The 17,008-nt window shown below is 42.6% G+C and overlaps 1 protein-coding gene across 1 annotated transcript in view; it reads left to right on the top strand.

Annotated features, from left to right (window-relative positions):
• The window catches only part of RAD54B (RAD54 homolog B), a 57,010-nt gene extending 49,934 nt beyond the window's left edge, over positions 1 to 7,076 (top strand). Inside the window, exons 12-15 of the mRNA XM_082753373.1 lie at positions 1,686 to 1,947; positions 3,303 to 3,369; positions 3,674 to 3,874; positions 5,354 to 7,076. Of these exons, the coding sequence (XP_082609499.1) occupies positions 1,686 to 1,947; positions 3,303 to 3,369; positions 3,674 to 3,874; positions 5,354 to 5,574 (751 nt within the window). The 3' untranslated portion in view covers positions 5,575 to 7,076. The remainder of the gene's footprint in view (positions 1 to 1,685; positions 1,948 to 3,302; positions 3,370 to 3,673; positions 3,875 to 5,353) is intronic.
• Positions 7,077 to 17,008: the final 9,932 nt, after the last annotated feature.

The following is a 17,008-nucleotide window of genomic DNA, read 5'->3' as shown; positions in this document are numbered from 1 at the left end:
TAGGAAAACCTCTGCTTATCATGGGGTAATAGGATGCACATGGTTGGTTACTGTGAAATTGCTGATTCATGGAAAGCTCAACGTGACCTTGTGTCTCATGATAACTTTTTTATGTACTCATACCTTAAAGCCCAGCCATTTCAAAAGTATTTAGCTTTTAACTTTTATTTTAATTGATGCTTAAATAGGACATGCTGTAATTCAGTAGTGTGAAGTAACAGCAGATCTCTTGGCACTTGTGAAATGGAATTTGTTTCTTCCTGGTGCTCTCTTCTTACAAATCAGAAATCTGAGCTTGTCATGGGAGTTTATATGCCTAGCATCCAATGAAACCAGTGACAGCTAAATATCTAAATGTGCTAGCCTTTTTTCGTGTAAGTCAAAAAAATCAGGGGTGTGAGGAAAAAACACCTTTCCCCATGTCAGTGCTTTGGGAGTTGCTGAGTTACAGCTCATGTTGAGGCATTATTGTATAACTTCCATAACTTTTTTACTTTAATTCAGTGCTATTCATGTTTCTTTTTCTTCTGTTTCTCTGCTCTCATTAGCGTTAAATAGTTTTTGCAATATACAGACCCAGTTCCAGTCCTCTTTTAAAGTTTGTATTTCTACTTTTGAGTGGAAACAAAGCTGTGAATTTCAGGTTGATTGTCAAAAGTCTACCTTGCAAAGTTTTTACAAACACATCTTGGATTTAGTTTGATTGTAGAGGCAACTGTGATAATAACAACAACAATAATAACATAAAACAAATTTTAAATGTTAATTTGCAGAATTTTCCCTGAAATTGTTTGTATAGTTCTTCCGTATTTCTGTTTATTAAAAAAAATATATATTTTAAATAAAAAATATTATTTGATGTAATTTTGTACATTTAGTTTAGACTTCTAAACAAAATATATCAGAAAATGCCTTAACTGTGATTATTATTTATGGCTTCAATTAAAAAGATCTTTCTTTGTCATCTCAGTAGTGTCATCCTCACTACCTTTGAGGACAGAAACTCAAGATTTTCAGATCTTTGAAGCTTATTTGCTCAGAATGTAAGAGAAATAACACTGACATAATAAGAATCATTAGTGTAATGAACCAGGAGACTTACTCGTTTTAAAAAATTCCAGACTATATTTTTTGTGATATTTTTCATCATGCCTCAGTCCATTTCTTTTCAGTCATTCAGTGTAGGCAAGAGTCATTGCTTTCTTATCTGACTTTCATGATTTTATTTATCATTATTTTTCTAGGCTATCTGTAGAAGTTCGCAGTAGCTTTTTCAATAAGCAGAGTCATATGTATTTTTAATTAGCTGCTACAACATCCTCTGCAAATGCTGCCTTAATGCTGCCAGCTATGTTATATTATATATATAATATATATTATATATATATCTATGTGGTTTATTCTGGATCCCTGTAATCTGTGAGTTGGGCCAAATTCTATTGTGAAGGAAAACATTAATTACTTAACATTCAAACACTAGATGATAAGACTTAATGCATCCAAATCTAATAAGTGCTTCAAATAATATTAAAAGTTTCCTAGGAAATATGAGTAACCTCATGTTGATGTTTAATTTTTGCTTGACTTGTGATTTCATTTTTTTAGTTGTCTTCAATAATTTGTTGTTGTACTTTAACTTTGCCGAGGTCTAAGATGATATATTTTTTTTCTTTTCTGCTTGACAGGGTTGTACTAGTATCCAATTACACCCAGACGTTGAACATATTACAGGAGACATGCAAAACTTATGGATACTCTTATACGAGACTTGATGGACATACTCCTGTTTCCCAGAGGCAACATATAGTTGATAGCTTCAACAGTAAATTCAGTCCAGCTTTCATCTTCTTGCTGAGCTCAAAAGCTGGTGGAGTAGGACTGAATCTGGTCGGGGCATCTCACTTGATCCTGTATGATATTGACTGGAATCCAGCTACGGATATTCAGGTCTGATACAACTGTGTATGTGCAGGTTGGGATGGGTATCAAATGAGTTCTTGATTGATTTTGAAATGTCTGGCTTTACATGTCTTATTGCTACCTCACTATCACATTGTATCTGGGTAAGTACAATACTGGAGGAAAACTGTGAGAAGAAAATAAAAAATATTTCTCTGTTTTTATATATATATATATACGTATATATATACATATATATATGCATCATTAGAAGGACTCCATCAGTAAAAAAAAAAATGAAAAGAGTAGATCAGATTCTGGTTACTTTGGAGGAATGAGTCGTATATCTCTGTTGTCTTCTGACCACTTTTAAACTGGAAGCTTGCTGTTTCTAAAAAGAAAATAAAATTATGATTAGAGTGTGTAGCAAGTGTTGCTGTTGAATTGCCGTACATAAGAAAAAGGGAAAGGTCCTGATCAGAATTAAGAGAATGAGAAAATCATGTGGCAATGACGTTAAAAGAAAGAAAACAAAGCTAGTACCGTTGCTTGTAACTGTGCACATGGCCCTAAGGGATTATTTAGTTGGCATAAGAGCGTTCAGTTAAAATACTCCTTAATAATAGCAATTAAAAAAAATACTTTTATAAGCACAGGAAGAGACTTCTGATTATAGATTAATAATAAATTCTTAATACCTACCTGAAAGAAGCTCCAATTCTTGCCCCTGCTCCTGTTCCAACTGTGAATTAGTACCCCCATGTGGTCACTTGTCACGTTGCTTTAAACACTGTTATATCACTCAAAATTGCTACTGCTTGCCAAATACAAATCAAAAAAGCTTGCCAAATACTGCAAGCCATTTATGAGTACTTGAACCTAATATGTACATGTAACCCTAACATTTTTGACAAAAATCATGTAATAGTACTCACTTACCTTTTTTGTTTGTTTAAGAATTACGTGTGAAACTACAGTCTTAAAAGAAAGGGAATAGTCATTTATAAAGATGTATTATGGTAAAAAAAAAAAGAATTGGAGATGGGGGAGAATGACAAGTATTCCTGAAATATTAAACTGTTGCTAGTGTTTAGAAAAGAAATGTAAAGAGGGGATTGCTGGCAGGAAGGATATAAAAGCCCCGCTTTCCTAATATAATATACACAAAGAGGAGCATAAATAGCAGAAAGAAAGTAAATTATGTTTTGAAAATAATTTGTAGTTAATACCAGAATATTTTTATAAAAATAGTCAAAGACAGCTACTGAGGAATGCTTTCTTTGGACAACATCTTTTTGAATGAGCTAGCAGATCTGGTAATTTGATCAGCAGATGCTAAGTTTTAGCTGAAATTCTATTGTATCATATGCTGTTAATGCTTTTCATCTTTTTCCTTTCTTCAGGCAATGGCCAGAGTGTGGAGAGATGGTCAAAAACATACTGTACATATTTACAGACTGCTAACCACAGGTCAGAGATGGTGCTCAAATATACTCCAGACTAAGACAGCTATTGAAATATTGCCAATAGAGGAAAGAGAGATAATGTTTTTGGAAATTATTCATTCTTTTAAAATATACATAATTTGTTCTGAATTCAGTTAAAATAGTGACATCACATTGACTCATTTACCTTTTCCTTGCTCTTGTTTTAGTAGTTGAAAATAGTGGCTCAGCATTTCCTATGAATATTGTGAACAAATGGATTTGACTTTTCTTCTTGGCAAGTACTGGTCAAAAATTATCCCAGTGTATCTATTGTTTTTTCAATCCAGGCTCAATAGAAGAAAAGATTTATCAAAGACAGATCAGCAAACAAGATCTTTCTGGGGCAGTTGTAGACCTTTCCAAGACATCCGAACACATCCATTTTTCCGTTGAGGAGCTCAAAAACCTCTTCACACTTCATGAAGATTCCAGCTGTGTTACCCATGACTTGCTTGAGTGCGATTGTATGGGAAACAAAGACCATCAAAGTGAGTTTCTTTTCCATTATCTCTGACCATTGATGAAGGAAATGCATCCGTTTTGAATATACAGTCTGTCACTGGAGAAAACTCCAATGCTCAGTAAAATAGGATTGAAATAATGAATTTCATTATGGGATCTGCCACATGATTTTTCTGATCCATAGGAGCTCCTGACAAGATGAAGAGAAGAAAAGATTAATTCCTTACCCTAACAACCAATTCCTATATCATGCCTCTTGATTCCTTGAATTAGCTATGACCAGCTGAACTAGTGATTCATCACAACCAAATGCAATTGTGCCAAATGTGGTGTTTTGTTTCTAAATATTCAAGGACAGTAATGATAATTTCAATTTTCGATTTCTTAAAGGAAAGAGAGTCTACTGCCCTAGTACGTTGCTTTGCTTTTGGTATAAAATATGTATATGTAGTATTAACAGATATCACAATAAAAAGAGCCAAAGGAATGGCTACAAAAGCACACATTCTCAACAGACATAAGTAAGGAATTAAGTAATACAGACCTGATGTGATTATTTTGCTTGATGCTTTTCAAGTCTCTGTGCCATAGGCTAGACCTTTCTATTCCTTTCTCAACTCATTCTATCCAAAATGGGGAGGACTTGGTTAGTGAAAGCACAAAGCTTCTGTAACCATGACAATGTGAGGTTTTTCCTTATTTTTACTCCACTTGTTGATTTCATTGTCTTTGTATCTTTCCTTAAGGATTGAAAAATTAGACCTTCTGTTCTTGTATGAGTAAGTGATGTTCAAATTATGCCAGCCTGCACTTAGGCACTGTTACTCCCCGTGGTACGGAGCCATGTGGGAGCAGTTCTTGAAGAGCTGCTGCCTGTAGGCAGCCCCTGCAGGCTCAGTTCGGGAAGGATGGCAGTGATCTCCCTGTCCAATCTCAACCCTTGAGCCCTTTTCATTGTATTTTGTCCCCTTTCCCTTTGAGGAGGGGGAATGAAAGAGCAGTTGTGGTGGAGCTCAGCTGCCCACCACAGAATGTACAGAGTGCACTAGAGATCCACCTCTAGTGTGCTGAGTCAATGAAATAGCCATTCAAACTATTTTTAGCTGGTTGGAATGACTCCTTTGGGAGGAAATCGAAATTAGTTCAAGTTTTGCTGCAACAGACTTCTACCTTCAGAGTTAAAGAATGGGAGCAACCCAAATGTCACATAAATGGGAAAACAAAAGAAAGGAAATTGCTAGATAGGATATTTCCTTTCCCATCTATTTGTGAGAAGATTCATCTTTGAGCTAGCAGATGGTGATTTTGATAAATCTGATCAATAAACAAGAAAGAGAGTCTTTCTCCTCGTACTGTGGATACATATGTTTGGTTTTCATTGACATAGAATGATTCTATATGACGTTCTATTTTCTCTCATTTATTATCACTAACTGGCTTATTGATTCAGACTGAAATTCTCTGTCTCAGTTTTCTCTGATTAATTTTCTTCATCATTTTTTCAGATCCTTCCTCGGAAAAGCCTTCTGCATCTAGAAGTTGCCAGCTTGGACAAGACCAGGGGAAGCCTAATTCAAAGAAGCCACTCTCTATGTCACAGCTGATGCAATGGAAACATTTCTCAGGGCAGCATCAGGCTCTAGCTGATCCTTTCCTTGAAAGGATCAAAGAGAATGTTTCTTTCATTTTCCAGAATGTAACGAGTCCAACTTCCCCTGCCCAATAAAACCTGAGTGTCTTTCCCTACCACTTGCATCCTCCTCCTCATAGGTATGGTGAAACAACCAATGTGCAGTTACCTTTTGTTCTTTTTGCCAAATTTTTTAGGGTGTTTGTGATGAGGTTTCAGGATAAATGTGATTATACAATTCCTGAGGTTTATAAAAAGTTACAGTTATTACTAAGTTAATCATAATTGCAGTAATTGTAATACAGGTTTTTGAACCTAACTTTGCTTTCAAGTCTCCTGTTCCTTTGATATCATAATTAGTAAGATTATTTTTATATACAGTCTTATGTATGTCTACTTTGTTATATGGTTTTAATTGGATCATAATGATTTATTACTTGTAAAGCTGGCAACCCATCAGCCACATTTGGTGCGATTAGGCAATGCTATGTACATGCATATGCTGTTTACAAGAGTCTGGCTGGATTTTTGTTTTGACAACGAAAAGTTATGTATCTGTATAATTGTCTTTATAACAAGGGGAGGTGTTTGTTCCCTTGAATCTACAGTTTAATTCTAGTAGGAGCAATAACCACTGAGGTCTTAAAGTCTGAGGCCATGGCTTGTTGTGTCAAAATGTTATGAAATTCACCCATTGCTTTTCCTTGGAAAAATAAACAAACTTCATTTCTCAGGCATGCAGAGTACAGGCTTATCTAATTTCTAGCTAACTACCTCTGAGGACACCTTTTGACAAACGCTGGAGTACTGCACACATTTTCACTGTATATTTTTCTTATGACTATATTTTCCTTCTTCTCTGAAGGCACAAAAGCTAGAAATCAGATTACAGCTTTTAAGTGAAGTACTTCAAAGGGCCCAGAAGAACAGAAGATTCGATAATTTTCAGAAAACCTGCAAACTTACAGAATCTGAAAGACCTCGAGCAAGTATAGGGCTGCATTGTGGTAATCCTGCACTGTGCCACATTTTGCACGACCTTTTGATATTTGGAACCTGTTGTGATAGCAGTGGCTCATTAAAAAGCCCAACCAACTTTCAGAAAACAATTGATTGGTTTGTTCTACGTGCTGTAACAGTGCTCTCCCTCCCCCTAGATTGTCATGGAGTTCACAGTCCATCCTAACCCATCAACAAACATTTTCCTTACATTTTGACGCAATTTGGGAACTGAAAGTCAGATGCACCGACTTGTCTCCATCATAGTCACTTATTTCAGAGGGTTTTTGAGTCTGATAGCTGAATGTCACAAGCAAATAATGAAAAAGAAAGTGAGGGAATGAACATTTTTTGCCATGCAAATTTTGTTCCTTGGTACAGTTAGAATGATGTTAGACAGAGTTTAATTCTTTAACATTTTAGGTTGTCTGTTAGAGCCTGTTCCTCACCCTGCCTGTGGTGGAGCATGGTGGTGATCATGCTTGTCCAGGTGCTGTGCTGTTGTGGTGCCCATTGTCTGCTAGACAAAAGCTGTCTGACATCTTACAGCTCCCACAACTTATTTTAATTAGCAAGGCCAAGGTTTGCCTGCACCTTTGTAACTCAAGAAAGACAGATTTTAACTATTCTGTACAATAATGATTATTGTAATTAAGTTATCTGAGTGAAGATACTAGATCTGTGTTGCCCTTAAGTTTGTAAGTTGTGCCCCTGTCTGTCTGTAGGAAGGATGCCAATTTCTCTGTTCTCTGCTGTTGCTGGTTTCATACGTGGTTTTGTGCATCTGCATGAAAAAGGGATTGCTTGTTTGGTTCCACTGCTGGTTGTGGGACCTGGGTCATCTCTCCACTGGATACACACGAGTGCACTCCGGTTTGGAGCAAATCAGCTGGCAGCGCTTGAGGAAACTGGGTATATAATAGAAGGAAGTTTGCCCCAGGACCCACACCATGTCACGTTTCATCTTCTCTGACGAAGGCAGTCCCCTGGGGTTATCTCAGCCAGCCTTCGGACCTCACGTCTTGAGTCCCTGCCCTCGGACAGTCCTGCTCGCTGTCACACCACGCACTGCTCACACAATACAACTGCAGCTATATGCTGGCAGAACACACGTCTGGCAGAGAAGCCCTTTCATTGTTTGGCCTGCAGGGGAGTTGTATTTTGGCAGGTTTTAAATAAATAAATGAAAAGCTGATGCTGGAGCACCGTGGAGCTCTTGGGAGGCTGGAGGTGATGAGAGCTTGGACATCCAGCTTTGTGTGTAAAGGTGATCCAGGCTCAGATCGCTGCTCTGGGAGGGATTTCTGGCAGGTGGGCACTAAGAAATGTTGCTTCAAGGTTCAGAAGCCCAAAACGTGATCTGTGCCCTGCTATGCCAGGCTGTGCCAGGTCTCTGGCAGTGGCAGCTGCATGGTGATGGTCAGTGCAAGGCTCCTCCGGCATGCACCCACCCAGCCAGAGGGACACCCCGCTGTAACCCCTCACACCTCTGGGCACGGAGAACGTGTGTGCTGCTTGGTTGTTTGGGTAAGACAGCACTACCCAAATTACAGGTTGAACATGGCATTACACGTGATACAGATTGAAACTCTGATTCGGAAATTTGATGAAAAGTTACAAAAAATAGAAAATTACAGTTCTCACTGGAAGAACAAGTTGTGGAAAATACAGGAAGCATGAATATGGACTAATTTAGTATGCCATCTGTAATTCTCCCACAGCAGTCTGCAAAAGCCCCCAGATGAGATTAGCCCATCCTGCTCAAGCAATCATGGTATCATAATCAGTATTTTCACACAAAGTGCAGCACGTGGGCATGTGAATTTCTTCACCCACAGGTGAAAAATGTCTACAAGGAAAAGGCCCCATGATCTTACCGTGATGTGATGCTTGACTGATAAGGTATATCGAGGATTTCAAGTTCCCACAAGGTTGTGTTGCCCCTTTTCTTAACAAATGTGAAATTCTAGAGGATGGAGAAGGTGGCTGGTGCTGAAAGATGATTTGCAGGTCCTAGCAGGTGGTCTCAGACGTGGTGTCTGGATTCACTGCCGGTGATGCCAGCTGTAGAGCACTAAGTAGTGCTTGTTGCAAGGTCCCACCAAGCAGGACTAGTCTCCTAGACCCAAGACTTGCTCTGCAGACAGGGAGAGGCAAGGAGTGTTGAAGCCACAGCTGTGTTCTAGTGCAATGCTTGAAACATAAGGTGTTGATTAATGCCCTTGGCTGTCTGTTCCAGTGTTTGAAGGATGCAAATGTTCATCCACCTTGTGTTTCTCATAGATCCACTCCAAAGACTAAGGCAGGTCTGCCTAGAAGAGGTCTCAAACAGTGGCTTCTTGATAGCAACATGAAAAACAAGAGGAGCAGAAACCACAGGTGTAAACACAGTGGCAAGCAGCTTATTTTTTTTCAACAATACTAAGCAAAGATTGCCCATTAGTCTTTGTATTTTAGTAAAAGTAGGAAAAATACATAGTGTGTAGAAGTACGTATGAGGCAGCCAGAAGTCCTGGTGCTGCTATGGGTGTGAGATATTGAGGGTTATTAGATTATTATTCCGTCTGAGCTGACAGATGCAACCAATATTATGTTTGTTGCCAGCCCTTAGCTGGGAGGAGGGGATTTTGGAGAAATTCTGATACTTCTGGTAGAGGGCACAGTGCCAAAGACACAAGCATACTGCATGTTCTTGGTTGGGACCAGGCAGAAGGATGTTGTTTTATTTATTGCTTTATCTTCCATCATTTTTTTAAACTGGTTTCATATGACTGTTTTTGTTGATTCAGTTTTTAGCCATCTTGGCTCACTTTTTTATTTTTTTTTTTTGGTGATTTAGATGGTGACCCTCTATCATTTTTCATTAGCAGGCTGAATTGCCACTCTATTCACTTCTTGCCAAGGAAATGTATAACGAGTTTGTATCACGACTGCAGTAGGTCCATGATGTATTCTGACGGCAGGTTGACATCAAGTCCAGTTACAGGTTTGCCTTTTTTAGAGATCTTGAAGCTCTTTGACTCGTCATCTGCTACAAAAGGGTGCCAAATAGTGACTGAATGATTTTGTAATGGAAGAAACTCAGGAATTTCTTAAAATGCCAAATATGGAGCAAGCTTTGACAACTGCTCGGGGTTAGCACCAGGAATTTGCACAGAGAGACTCCAGCCCTTGCAGGCAAGAAACACACAGAAGGAAAGTTGTTCTTTCATGTGCTTTCCATTGAATGAAAATGCTTGTTTATGTGTGGCTTAAACAAATGATGTGTTTGCGGCTGGAAGATCTGGGAAGGCTATAAAGAACAATGAGGAAAACCACTTCTGGCTTTACAGCATAGCTGAAGGATAAGCTGAACCGAAATCTGGTTTTTAACAGAGCCTTGTGTGCACCAGGGCAAGACGGCCCTGCCAGAAGTGCAGACAGAGACACTCACAGGACCTGCGGCGTGAGATGCAGTGTCCACTCAGGAGGAGATAAGCACCACCACGTCTGCACGAGCACCCCCGAATCAGGACCCAGAGAAATAATACTGAACACTGAAACCGACTTGGGAGCATTCTCTGGAAACTTCTTCCAGGCTTAGATGTATTGGCTGCTGCTGCCTTTCACCCAGCTTTTCATCAACTTATTGAAATCTAAGCTGATGCGAAGGAAATGTGTCCAAAGACATCTGCAGCCTTTGCTTCCTCCAGCCTGTTCTCTTTTCTTGCAGCCTTGATGCCAGCCCGAGTTCTCCCCCTGCTCCTTTGTTTGCTTAGTTTGATTTACACCCACTTGACAACATATGCTCCTCATTTTCCTTTAATTAATTTCCTTCCAAGCAGGCGAGATGTCAGTCACTCTGACAAAAGCCTGTGCCCCTGCAAGCTAGTTTTTGGGTATTTTCTGTCAGTTAGCTGAAGGTCTTTTTCCTCTCCTCATTATGACTGCCTTGGCCCAGGCTTTAGTTTTCTAGGGTGTGAGTAAGCCCCCTTATGACCCCTGACTTTTCAAGATTCATCCTGATGGATGGAGTTTGCCGAACAATGAAAGTGCAGCAGCCTGATTTTTCCTCCCTCCAGCTGGAACGGGTTGACTTTGGTGGGATTTTTGTCCTGTCCTGTAACTGGTGTGGCTGCAGGGGTCTGCACAGCCTCATCAAGTCAGCAGAGTTCTGGGCACGAGTCAAGGCTGACCCTTAAATCTCCCAGATTTGGGATCTGGATTAGATTTTACCAGTTGGAGCAAGCAGCATTCCCTCATAGGTTTTGCTTGTGATTCTGGAGCTGTTTTGGATTCTTCTTATTATTCTTGCTGCAAGTTGTTGTCTGCTCTACGCAGATATCACTATTAAAAGGAAAAAACACATCACGTTTGGTCAAAGGAGGGAGAATGCTGTCCCCCATATTCTGTACTGGATGCTGGGCTTCCTGAGTCTCACCCTTCTCCAGCTCTTGGCAAACGCCCACGGAGACACTGGCAAAACTTTTGTTTCCTCTCAGCTGACGTCTCTAAGCTTTTACAGAGCCAGTGAGTTCTCTTTGCTATTGATTTGTCAATCACTGCAAACCTGAAAGTACAATCCACATGGAAATGTTTGCAACCTTCATGGCAGTACAAATGCTCAAAGAATACTGATAGCATTTTGGAAGCTGCAGGTGTTCAGGATTAAACTTGCCTGGTGGCCTTTTAGCTGCCTTTTTTACATAGGCAGCACAAAAGCATCTTGCATGAGCACATACTCCATTTCCTTGACTCATCCAGCTGAGAGGATGGACAGTGATCTGTGAATAAGTTTCATTTTCGTAATAAAGAAAGTTATCATAAAATGGTTGTTGCTACAGCCTGCAAGGATGCGATGAACAAAGCAAGGAGCTGCAAAAAGAGGAAAAAAGTGACAGGGTAAGGCAGATAACTGCAGACCAGTTGGGTTGGCGTTTCTTCTTGGCTGTACATCAGGGCAAGTCTCTTAAGGTAGAGTAAGGTAAGACAATTGCTACTTAACATTTTCTTGTATTCTGATACCTTTCAGTGTGACAGGCAGATGTATTGCAAGTGATGCACACAGAATTTGCACTTTCTACCCATACAGAAATCTGGTACCATTTATTTCATGTGAGAAATTCCACATTCGTGCATGTCTCTGACTTACTTTTTGTGTACCTTTATGGTCCACCAAAAATAAACAGATAAATAAAACCAAACCCCCAAAACAGCAATGATGAACAAAGCCTGAGCAACCTGATCTAACTTTGAAGTTGGCCCTGCTTTGAGCAGAAGGATGGACTAGATGGCCTCCAAATGTTCCTTCCAATGTACATTATTCTGTCATTCTGTCATTCTGGACTGTGTTAGGAATATGGAGAAAGTATAGATCTGTGAGGGGAAGCAGCCACTGGCTATCATCTTCCATGGTTCATTGGGAGCTAAAATCTGCGATGGATATGAAACAACAGAATCTGATCAGGGACAATGAGATATAAAGACCTGATATGACAAAAGAATACAGGAATTATCTTTTGTGGTGGGAAACCTAATGGCAGGCACTAGGAAAGCAGCCTGGAAAGGGTTGTGAGATCTTTTACTGACAGCTCCCTGAATCCAGTGTTAATCAAGTGCTCTTGGGCATGCGGAGAGCAGTGGAAGACTGCCTACACCTGAAGCCACTTGAGCTTGTAGCACCAGCTTTCCTCAAGTTGCTTTTAGCAATGGGTCTGCTCTTTGTCTAGTCAGTGCATCTTCCTGTACATTGTTTTGCATGACAACATTTGGAGATGTTGCTTTGCATCTCCAAAGATGTTGCAAAGGTCTTTAAGAAGTTGCTAAAGTGTTGTAAGTTCTAAAATCCCAGCCTTGACCGACCTCAACACAAGCTCAGAAAACACCTTGCTAGAGCTTTTGTTCCCTACCAGCTATGATGGTGTTGGAATTCAACAGACAAGTATTGGGAGGTAAGAAGAAGCTGGGGACAAAAATATCACTGACCTTGCTGAGCTGAAACTCTTATGAGCCAAATTTTTTTTGGAAAACAATTTGGACTTAGTCTTTTCTTCAGCATGCAGGCAACCTCTGGAAAGAAGCTTCCAGGACAGCCATAAAAGCCACCCCCCAGCTACAAATGACTGGGCAAAGTTTGCTCATCTGAACTCATCCCTCCTCCTGCAGAGCCTTCAGAGCAACAACAAGCCTCCTGATACTTCTAATTTTATTTATTTTTTTCCATTGCTATCTCATCTCAAGGGTGTTGAGACCTATGCCCGTCAGCTGGTACACATTGACGTAGTCATGGTGTGTGGTGGTGCAAATGCAACCAAACCACTTGTTATAATATAAGAACTATTGGGATTGCTCCACACAGTGTTCATTCCCAAGCTTTGCCACCGCTGTGGGTCTGGCTGCAGACGCTCTGCTAATAATGGGAAGAGGAGGGTGGATAAACCCAGCTATTTACCTGGGATTTTGGAATTGGGAAATTAAAGGTGACTTCAGGCCACCCCTTTATTTATTTTTTGGCCCTGGTTCCATCTCCCTGTGGCTGTTCCAGCCCTTGCAGCGGCACGTTCCCAGGAGAGGCACAGCTCGCTCGGAGCCCCGTGTTCCCGCACGCCTGGTGCAGCTGCCTGGCCTCCTGCCCACCTGGACCCAAAACAGCTCAAGGGAACCACTTGGGCACATGACGTGACTGTCCTGTGTCGGCTCCGTCCATGTCAGAGCCGTCCCTGCTCTTACGCAGAGCCTTGAGATTAAAAAAACTCCAGCCAGCCTTGGCAAGCAACTCTGTCTTGCCAAGCAAGTGCGAGAATCACACTGGCCGGTGCCTTTGCTGCGCTTGCTTTTTATGATTTGTTTTAGGCAGCATCCAGCAGAGGCAGGCAGAGCTTTTCTGAGGGGTGACCTGAGGGTGGCAGCAGCTGCCCGCGGTAGTGTCGGCGCGGGTCGCGCAGCGCTGGCTGCCCACCAGCATGCAAGGAGACTGCAAAGCCCTTGGTGAGGGCTCCTTTGGGGTGAGGTGACAGAGGACCACTGCCCTGTCCAGCATCAGCAGCGCCTGTGACGAGCAGGGAGGCTTCACTGCAAAGGACAACCACTGTGAAACTGCTTCCAGGCAGAAAAGAGGCACGCTGCCCATGTCCTGTACGAAAACCAGCAAGCTCTGTCGTCAGTGAGTTACGACGTGGCCGTACCTTTTGGCAGAGAGGGCACACCGAGCGTGCTTAGAGCTGATGTAAAAGGCACGGTGTGCTGCCCACAGGCAGGAGAGCCGAGCGCGGGCACTGCAGCTCCGTCAGCCGGAGCTTGCTACCTCAGTGCTGTCTGAGTGCTGCTGTAAGCACCTGAAAACCCGCTGTCCTAAAACCATCCCGCAGCTGCAGGCTGATCTGTGAAATATCTCAAGTCTCTAAACACCTACACGATCCATTAACGTCCCTGGGGGTAATCTCAGGTCTGTGTTTCACTGCCAGAGACTTGCCACCACGCAGGGAGAGTCCTCGTGTCTTTCTTCTAGTGCTGTAGGTACCTGTGGATCTTTTTTTTTTTAGACACCCAGCTCTCCCCAGGCATGCACCTAACTCAGGGCTGTGGATATTGAATGCAGGCAAGGCACCCCAAAACTTTATGCTGCACCACTAAGTCTCAAAGCACCTGAGTCTCTGCAAATCCAGCTGATGCTGGCACCCTCTGCCAAGACCTGATTGTGAGCCAAGAGGGAAAAGCAGAAATGACTGCATAAAACTGCTCCGTTCTTTTAATTTCCAGGGCTAGCAGAAGACAGTAGGATCTCATAAGTAACTTAAGGCAGCCTGAGGGCTTCTCTAAAATACAATGCCTGGTAATAGTTCAAAGAGGTTGCTCCATTATAATCCATTATAAACCTTCAGACGTGCTTCAGTGGTGGTTAAGACCACGGAAGGTCCCAGCTCTATCCATTACCGAATTTGGCCACTTTGCGTCATTGTATCAGGATCCAGGATCATGGTGTTTCGTTTGGGAGGGCCAGAGTCCCAGGGGACAGAATTAAATCTTGCTGCATTGCAATTAGGCAATAAAATCTTGAGACCACACACAAAAATTCTTTCAGGCTACACTTCTCCTGAAATCCTTGAGTAAGAGCTGAATAGGAGAGCAACAATGCTTTAAGTTTGGCACTTTTTTTTTTTTTTTTTTTTTTTTTTTTTTTTTTTTTCCAAATCATCAGAGCCAGTTCAAGCAAGACTGGCATTCCCCAGCTGCTTTTCCCTCATGCCTACAAGCCATCATCCCGTCAGCGTGCTCAGCTGTACTCTGCTGAGAATTGAAAGTTACAGATCCAGAGGGCTGATCTGCTAAGGAAGGTATCTGAGATGTTGTCTTTCCCCAGAGCTGTCCATCTTCACTCTTCATGTGTGACAGCTTGCACTCCACCTCTGGGTGCTCTCCATGTGCATGGTATACATCCCATGAAGATATCTCTGTTACAGCATCCGAGCCAAACCTGGCTGGGTTGATTCCAGGTTGGTGGAACCTGAAGGGCATTTCTAACAACCAGGACTGCAGCATCATGGTCATGGGGTTCATCAAGGTCATGGGGAGAAGTCTGGTGAAACAGGAGGAAACATTTGTCTGTACCACTGATATAAAAACGGGTGCTGCTCCCACTTCATTCTGTAATATCCAAGCAGATAACTTCTGGTGACCAGAAATTCCCTGTAGGGGTTGTTTATTTTCAGCCAAAGCTGCTTTGTGTTCTGCTTTTCCCAGTCCCGTGAAAACCTATTGAGCTGTCTGGAGATGGGCCTGGTGAGAGCCCGTGTTGAAAGCAGACAGCTTTGAAGCAGTCTCTGCCAAAGGCCCTGATGGACAGGCAGGTTTAATGACAAGTTCAAACTAATTACCCAATGCCTAGCCCTTGGCTGCTACCAGCGGTTGCCAGCAGCTGGTCCTGTTTCGGGGTGGCTGAGGGTGCTTGTGCTGCCAGCTGGGATTGCACAAAGTCCTTCTGAACCTGGGCTCTGGAGCTGACCTGGAGCCTCCATTCCCACCGACCTGTCTGCACGTTGGACTCGGTTGTTCCCCGTGTGGTCTCTCTCCACCCTCCCCCAGCTCCCCACGTAACCGGCAAAGCCAGGAAACATATGGCCCTTTGTTATTATGGCTTCCGACTCAAAGGGTTTGCTACGAGATTTGTAACAAGCAACAGTTGTGCCGGTCAATCATGCTGATAACAAGCTCTGATCTGTGTGCTGCCTTGGAGAGCTGGCAGCTCTCTCATGTCCCCGAGCCCAGTTCCCAAGGTTTGCCCTGGGACACTGCGGCTGTGGCTGGGGACCAGGCCACAGGGCCCCAGCCCAAGCCCGACGCCTGTCCCCAGGCCTGGTGGTGGCCCTTGGTTCAGGTTTAGCTGAGGCACAGCTGAATTCAGCCTGTCTGGACGGGAGGCCCTGGGCACAACCTGGCCCCCAGGAGGCTCCCCCTGAGCACCAGGAGCCCTTCTGTGCTGTGTGGGTGACGGAGCCCTGGCACAGGCTGCCCAGAGGCTGTGGGGTCTCCTCCTTGGAGCCCTTCAGCAGCCGCCTGGACGTGGTGCTGGGCACCCTGCTCTGGGTGTCCCTGCTTGGGCACGGGTGGCACCGGCTGGCTCCAGAGGGCCCTGCCAGCCTCAGCATCTCTGGGATCCTGTGAGTGGTTGGTATTGAGGAGGAAAAACTTCCAGTGATGGTTTGGCAGGTTATCACCAGTTAACGGCCTGTCTGTCCTTTTTAGGAGAGGAGTTGCACAGTTGAGTTGCTGGAAGTGTATGTGAGAGGAGAGATGTAGAGAAACTGGCGTTATGGTTACTGTCAGGCAGTGCAGAGGAGGAACATCTGATGAGGAATCCCCAGCATCATAAGTGGATAACGCAGTGTTGACCTGAGTGAGGAGTGGCAGCATTTCCTAGGTTACACCGAGACCCCCTTCAATACCAGAGAAAGGTTTAATGGCAATAAAATGCATTTTATTGTTCTAAAATGCAGAATTAAAAAATAATAATAATCTAGAATTCAAAGAATCACAAGTGTTAGAACGGAAACAAGTGTTAGAACGGAAACATGCTTTTACGATCTCCGGAAACTTGAAGTCTCCAGAGACTTCCCTCTGTGCACTCATACATTAATTAACAGAATTAATCTGCAGTCCTTTGTCAGCCCAGCCCACCCTGTGCATCTTCATGCTCAAGTATCTGACTCCAGACAGGGGCCTGAATGGTCTCCAGGTGTGTATGATCTTAATTCCTGGAGACCCACTGGCCATAAACACACTCTGCTGGCCTCCCTGTAACATAAAGTGTTGAAAAGTAATTATGGTATCAATTTCTCCTTCTCACATTAATTAATTTCAGCAAAGAGCATGTGGGCTGACCTCCTCTAGCTGGTGAAGCACAGCAGGTGGGTGCACATTGAAATGCAAATCAGTTCCTCTAGGTAAATCAATTACATTGATTGCAGAGTCACCTGGTTTGTCTCAAGTGTAAATAGTGGAAGTCGGCTCCTTTCTTCCTTGCACTTCTGGATGCCTGAGATCACTCTCTGGTAGC

Source organism: Aythya marila (assembly GCF_965140915.1).
Source record: "Aythya marila genome assembly, chromosome: 2".
NCBI lineage: Eukaryota > Metazoa > Chordata > Aves > Anseriformes > Anatidae > Aythya > Aythya marila.
Note: the sequence above shows the minus strand (reverse complement) of the source record. Positions and strands in the feature narration are given on the sequence as shown.